General features: G+C 34.7%; 1 protein-coding gene across 2 annotated transcripts; it reads right to left on the minus strand.

Moving 5' to 3' along the window:
- Positions 1 to 201: 201 nt before the first annotated feature.
- On the minus strand, positions 202 to 6196 carry LOC141664790 (cullin-1-like). 2 transcript variants are annotated; one of them, XM_074470749.1, is made up of 9 exons: positions 5915 to 6196; positions 5062 to 5216; positions 4037 to 4136; positions 2715 to 2888; positions 2518 to 2565; positions 2022 to 2225; positions 1844 to 1921; positions 817 to 906; positions 202 to 637 (listed from the first exon to the last, which is right to left on the minus strand). In XM_074470749.1, exons 2-9 carry the CDS (start codon positions 5190 to 5192, stop codon positions 578 to 580), a joined length of 885 nt encoding a protein of 294 aa, XP_074326850.1. In that variant the 5' UTR covers positions 5193 to 5216; positions 5915 to 6196; the 3' UTR covers positions 202 to 577. The 2 variants fall into 2 exon arrangements, with proteins under 2 accessions (XP_074326850.1, XP_074326845.1); XM_074470744.1 differs by having other exon boundaries at positions 6008 to 6195.
- Between the last annotated feature and the right edge of the window lie 1289 nt (positions 6197 to 7485).

Consider the following 7485-nt stretch of genomic DNA (forward strand, 5'->3'; position numbering starts at 1 on the left):
ACTAACTAAAAATAAAAATATTTGTGCAAGGGTTATAAGTTGGTAAAATTTAAAATTGATTAATCTTTTACAAAATATCATCTACAATCGAATTTAACATGTAGACACAGAACAATCAACCAAAACAAACAAATCCCCTAAAATTATAAATTGAACTAAAGAGCAGTGATAAACAAAATCTGAATAGCAGAATCTTAAGTCTCCAACCAAAAAACTTGAAATGCATTCTAAATGAACAAGGCTCTCAATAGTAAATCATTGGAAATTTTGACATGAAAATGAACATAGATCATAAATCATTGATGTAAAATGAATAGAGTTCTACTGCTATCTACTCATACCAACTTTTCTAATATATAAGGTTTCTGCTTGCTGCTTGTGTAAAAGCAAAACCAAGTAAGCTTTTCCGAGTAGTCTTACACGATCGATCAACAAAAATTGCAATTCTAGAAAATTGACCGGGCATGTAATATCTTAGAAGTGTGGTTCTTCACTGATCATGTACAATTTTCTTACATAATAGAGGTCAGGTATAGATTCCTGAAAATTGAGAACTTGGTGGAAAAAAGAAACCTTCTCAGCACATTGACGAGCTTCCATCCTCAAGATTTAAGTTTGCACATAGGGAAAGTAACTCCTGCAGTGGATGTCAAATATTAACCCTTATTCTACAACACAAAGATCAACGCACGACAAACAGACACTAAAAAGTTGTTATATAATTATCCAGCATCTATCAAACACCTAGTAAAGACATCAGCGGGACAATGCTCAGAGAGCCAAAAAATTTACAACTCTTTATAGCGTAGAGCACACCTCAACTGAACCTGCCTTGGTACTGCTCTCCGCTTTTTTCATTTCAAGCAATTGATTTGACACTTGATTCAACATGTGCGCCTGTGCAACCTGTGCGAGGCATGGGAACATTTTTTATCAGTTTCTTCCAAAGTTACTTAAATGTGTACATGCGACATGGTTAAAATATCAACTGATCATGCATAGACCAATTTATCAATACATACCACACATCTGATGACATATTTTTGCAGTGATTTTTAAATATTTAGTGATTTTTAAATAACAAGACAAAGATGATATGAACATTTGACAAAGTACATACAGTTCAGCGGACCAGTACAACACGTCCTTTTTTACACCTTTTCATTTTGCAATGTTTATAAATATCTCCTTATCTTACATCCACAGTATATTATCTCTGTCTATAACCTTTTGACACGCCGAAGTTTATAAAGTGGCATAAAGAAGTGCGGAGTTCACATGGGGCTCATGGAAGACCTGGGAGGCGTCCAGGCGCTGGTGAAATCTTATGTATATACTGGAACTTGTACTCTTTTTTTTGCTAATTACTGGAACTTATACTTCTAAGCAACTATTTAGAAAAACCACAGAAATGTCAAGAGGAATGTGCTGAAATGTGTCATGTCTAGAATCCCCCATAAGCATACGTGCAGCTAGGTTCTGGATTCTTCCACCAAGGAGATGGGACTAGTACAAATAGCCCACCCCTTCTCATTTAGAAGATTTATAGAGATTAGGATTAACATTTCATTTTTTGTAAAGTCTCAAGCACTGTAAGCATTCTTTCTATCTATCAATTATAGATTTGGTATTGCCACTAACAGTTTGTTCTCTCTAGTTATCCAAGCTTTACATATTTACTTAATGTTTTACTAGCAACATTACTACAAGGCCTCACAGAGTTGAGGGCTGAAGTATCAACAATATGAGCTCTTAAATGACGAGGAAAATAAGATGGGAAAATAACAGTCAACTTAAAAATGCTTAATTAGAAGGTGGGAATATAAAAAATATACAACAAAACCTGTAATAATTTATCTACTGAGTCCTGGTAAAGAAACTGGCTAGCTCTTGCTTTCTCCTTCGTCAAACACAAAGCAGCCTGTCAAAATGTTCAGTTCACGCAATACAATAACATAAATAAACAGTACAAAAGATGCATGTTTTGTAATTTATTATCTGCACAAATGCGATAGGTTTACCTTCTGAACATATACTGTGAATGAATAAGACACACGCCATCGCGAAGCCAACTGAGAGTAGTAGCTGGCTGTATCTTCTAGTACTGCCTTCTCAAAGTTGTTATAATAGAACTTCTTCCCAAGTCCCATTTCGACAAAAAAGGCGGACACATTCTGTAACAAGTCCCTATTATGGGGTGTTTCCTCATCACGATCCTTGTGATTCTGTATTCAAAGCATAAAAAAAAAATTATATTCCATGTCCTTGCAAGGTGGACTTGAGTACTAAATAGATTTGTCTGTACGATAATGGATGTAAGACAATTTTTTTATCAGTTTGTTTACTCCTCAACTACTATAGTGGAATCAGCAAAATATATGAAAATTTAATATTAGATATATAGATAAAAGTATTCTACTCTTTCAGATAATAACTGTACTTAGGTCTTCATGTTCAAGGATTATGGTACTGTCTAAGATGGATAGGTTAGAAAACTCTATTATAAAATAAACTTACCAGAGAAATTGCAGCAGCTTGAAACTTTTGATAATGTTCAAAACAGACCTGCAACAGAACATTCGATTCATTATTAACTAAAATCAGGTGTGCTTCACAAACATGGAAACTAAACAATAATTTCCTGGAGTGGTCAAATGAATCCCCTAGTACACAAGTAAAAAAACTACTTATACGGGATAGACAGGTACACTTACCAAGTCATGAAAACAGCAAGCTGACATTTGAATAAGAGAGTCGCCAGTTTGACCCCGTTCCAGGTATTGAAAAATTCCTCGAAGGCAGTTCGCCATCTTTTTGTACCTAGCCCACATGTTTGTAAGTTCTAGCAGAAGAGAAGAATCATATTTATCCCGCAAAGATGGCAGCACCTGAAAAAAATTAGAAATCATTGTAAAAAAAAGGTTGACGAACAATTACTAGTTTAAAATCCTAGAAGGGTTTAACCTAATTATAAGATTCGACTTGAAAATTTTAAGTAAAATGCCTTGACATTTTACCAAAAAGAAAGTCCAGAAATCTATGACCTGTTTCTCCTTCAGTAAATTAAGAAATAATCAATAGCTCAGCTTTTACATCTGCATATTTCTGCACAAACAAAATAGTCTCCAACCTCAATTTCTTCTTTCTTGTAACCGAATCCCTGCGCTTATGTTGAGGGTTTCTAGCCCAAAGGCTTATCAACCTACATTCCAAGTTGTTACTTGGTCTTCTCCTAATATTTTACAAGTTTACACATATGGCATATAACCGTTTATTCAGTATATCACAACGTCTCCAATCTCACTGTAAATCAAGATATATATAAAATGTTTTTTTTATACAAGCAGATGCATTACTACTTGATGTCCCGGTCAAAAAAATTAGGGCTGATGAAGATGCGTTTTTTCTACAATTTATATAGTCCTCTAAGGATATGGTCAATCACTAAACTAAATAAGAGAAGAGAAGGGTACTTCTAGGCTAAGCCTTCCCCTTTAACCTGGTTTATTTCCTTTGAACTTGTCAGTCAACAAAATATTTATTCTGACCAATGTAAATAGTCTGAGCTGGACAGAAAAACAACTACGGAATTTCACTACATCATATATTAGTCAAACAGAATAGAGCAATTTGCTGAATCACAGCTTATCTAAATAGATTTTGTTTCCTCAGTTTTTCACTAGTAAATTCTCTCTTTCTCTCTCTCTTTTTTATAACTTTGCATCAGTTTGCTGAAGCCTCGAAAATCTAAGATAGAGCTCTGTAATCTATACAAGTTGAAGCATAAGTATATCCTCACCATTCTAACTTTAACTACGACATCACATATATTACTACTTAAATTTGAGGACTAACACAAAAAATAATGCTTATAATAGCAACTTGTGATCAAATTAATGCAGATGCCTATACTATCAAGAGAGCTTTGCCAGCTCTTGATCTTGAAAAGTAACATAATATGATTTGACAGAGTATTATTGCTGAGATCTACATAGGATATATATACAATAAAGTTCGTAAAAGTGTCAACACCCACCCTCATAGCAATGCTTTCCTGTAGAGCTCTCTTAAACCTTTCACGAAGCTGCGGTGAGTAACTATATGGATCGCGCTGAACAGACATATAGTAGATACAGCTATGGAGAGTGAGGGATATGCATTACAGAAGACTCTAGGCAACAGCAGGTTAATATAAAAACCTGGATAAATGACAAGTTTGGATTGACCAGAACGAGCCACTTCAGGTTAATTTAACAAATTCATTACTAGGGTGTTACCCTCTAGGCATGGTGATGCATTTTATCCCAGGTGCAGCACATAGTAGTTACCATTAAGAAAACTATCACCTAGTCTGTAATTTTCTGTGTGCTGAGCTTCTGGTATGGGGTAAAACATTTTACGTTCTTGTCCTTCACAGGACATGAGCACCGGAAAACTACTCCTCGTTCAGAATCTTATATGGGGTCATTGACTGGAAATCTTGGGAATTAGTATGAAAACTAGGATTGACACAATGTGCTGTAGAGAACTGAGCACATACGAGGGTAAAATCAATACAGGACAGTCCTATATCCTAATATTTACGTTTCTTAGTATTTCTTTTATGGGCACTCATATTTGATATGGGCTGCCTTAATGAGTAAATTTTCACTCAAACAAAATACCCTCTAAAAGGGCCATAAATTGACTATTTAGCATAATTTACAGTTTACAGTAGTTTTATAGTATTATGTAAGTCATTTCTCATTACAGTTTAGTAGTACTTGCATTACTGAACAGGACTAAAATGCATCAATAATATTCGTTAACATAAATACTAACAGACATGTGTGATGAAGGAAGATTGTTGGAACAAATCAAATATAGCAGTGTCTTAAAACAAAAGAGATATGTATACTACACACAAATGGCTGTAAAAAATAAAGGGGAATAGCTAATCAGAGATGGTGATCAAACTCGAATGATACTCAGAATGTGTGCTTGTATGAAGATAAAAGCAAATTGCATGGAGAAATACAATATACAGATTTTAACAAATATATAAATACAGAAAAAGGATACTCGTAATATTTGATATAATCCTCAGACGTGAAAAGTTGACCAGGTTGAAATCCATCAAGTATCATCCTAGCTTTCTCGATACATTCGTCCACAACTTTCAAACCTTCCTCCCACATTATGATTTGCCTCATCTTTCTACTCAATTAGAATGGTACCTAATTAATTTTAAACAATATCAAACCAAACCTCGGTACATTTATATTATAGCAAAAAGCATAAATCGGACACAAGAAAATCATATCTAATTATAATCCCATATGCATTAATATAAACACATACACATGCAACCGATTATGATTTACCTTGTTTTCTAACCTCAATTTTACAAATACAAAAACAATTTTAAGCAAAAATAAAACACGATTATCAACAAAAACAGCTAAATTAGACATAAATAATCGAGAAAACAGCATACATACAGAACGATCATACTACATTCATATCTAATCTTAATCCTATTTGTATAAATACAATCACGCAACCATCTGCACGCCCACACTGAGACATGCAAACATCACAACTTTCCTCGTCAATTTCACAAACAATTGCACAATTTCGAACAAAAATAAGCAAAGCTACTAATAAAAACAGCTTAAACATGCCTAATTATTCAATAAAACAACATAAACGTTACTAAACTCGAACACGCAAACAAAACTCGTAAATGCATAAATATAAACCCACACATCATCTAAGTTTATCAAGTATCACATATACATAGAAGTATCAAGAGAGAGCTGAAATATCTAATAATAAATTTCTCATTTATTTTTCCAGAGTCATCCAGGGTTTTAGAAAAAAAATTGTACTGTTCTTTTAAAGAAAATTAGCTGTTTAAAAAATGAAACTCAACTAATTTTTCAAGATCGGTTTCAGCCTAGGTTAGGACTCGCCCTTCAAATAAAATACAAACATAATGAACGGAATTGGCAATTGGGGGGCGTACTTGGTAAGATTAACAAGGAGAAACACAGCTGTGATTTCTTTGGGTTTTTTTTTGAGACTCGTGAAAAAGACTGTGTGATATTTCACAATACAAAGCAGCCTCGGCTTTTTTATGTTTTCTTTTTGGGGTTTTGGTTTTTAATAAGAAAAAAGAGTGGTTTCGCGGTGTAAACTCCCTCCAAAAGCCCAATTACTCTTTTTCCGGATCCGACCCATCATCCATGTTAATTCGATTACAAAATCTAAATCTAAAATTGGTATCATTGAGGAATAAAATTTTAAATGAATAAAAAAGGTGAAGATATTCCTTCTGATGTGGACTCTGGGCACAATTTTGTTTAAAAAGTTCATATATTTCTAGTTTAATGATGTTAATTGTGTTTTTCTAGTTTTGTTCAAAGTTTGAAAAATCAATCCGATGTACGATCCAAAATCCAAAAGTTTGAATTCAGCGAATCCAATTATTTGAAAGTAAAGAATTGCTACCGCTATGGAATAAAAACTAGAGTTTTGTTAGTATTTAATGTTAGGATTTGTGAACTTCGAGATTTATTGGTTGCGCTTGCGGTCGTGGTTGTTCTCGCAAAATGCCTACGTATTTCTCTGTTGTAGATAATCAAACAAAAAACGTAGTTCTAAATTTAGGGGTAGACTCCTTTATATAAAAATGAGTCTAGGATTAGATTTGTGTTGGAAGACTTGGTGGACAAGTCTCCAACTTAGATGGTAATTAGGATTCTTGGAAGATAAGAGATTCTAGATCCTTCCTTGTTGAAGTTAGTGTTCATGTTGGACGTCATGCCTCTGATTTTTCAGCCATATTGAGCCTAGTCCGCGAACAGCTTATGTTCGTGGACCTTAAGGACCTTCGCTCGTGGGCCTTGACGACTTTCGCTCGTGGGCCTTGACCACTTGGGTCGTCTGTAGTCCGTGACAGGCCTTAATCAACCTGGTTTTGTATTGGGCTTTAGACAAGAATTCCAAGTCTAATAATGCGACATTTAACGTGTCTTTAGGATGTATCTTATATCTATATCATTTGCCCCCAACTTCCGGGAAGACTACTTGAGTTTTTATGGAAGTTATAATGATCTATTCGCGACTCGTGGTACGTTCGGCCCTTCTGGGGTATCGGTCCTTCATGTGTATCGTCATTTTATCGTACAGTGTGGAGTGAGCTACACGTTTACAACGACGAATGCATTTTTAGTGCGATTATACACTTAAGGCCTTTGCACAGGCTAATTGAATAGTGTTTGACACTAAACGGTCCTAGTATGGACTAAAAAGCAAGCGTATATCACCCTTTAACCTTCCTCAAGGTTAATTATAGGGTGAAAGCTGCTAATTAGCCCTAATCGGGGCCAATTGGCCTGAACGGGGCTAAGTTCAATTTACAAGTTGTTAATTAGGTTTAATACAACCTAATTTTAAGCTAGAGCACACTAATTGGCCTTAATCAAGGCTTATCGGCCCTAA

The sequence above is a fragment of the Apium graveolens genome, chromosome 1 (assembly GCF_009905375.1).
Source record: "Apium graveolens cultivar Ventura chromosome 1, ASM990537v1, whole genome shotgun sequence".
In the NCBI taxonomy this organism is placed as follows: domain Eukaryota; kingdom Viridiplantae; phylum Streptophyta; class Magnoliopsida; order Apiales; family Apiaceae; genus Apium; species Apium graveolens.

Bases quoted from the DNA above. Each gene is read 5' to 3' on its own strand.
- LOC141664790 (XM_074470749.1), bottom strand. From the start codon at position 5,192: ATGAGGCAAATCATAATGTGGGAGGAAGGTTTGAAAGTTGTGGACGAA. The intron at 4,137-5,061 runs GTATCCTTTTTC...CACTCTCCATAG, and splicing joins GATTATATCAAATATTACGA to CTGTATCTACTATATGTCTG. The intron at 2,226-2,517 runs GTAAGTTTATTT...CTTTGAATACAG, and splicing joins AAGCTGCTGCAATTTCTCTG to AATCACAAGGATCGTGATGA.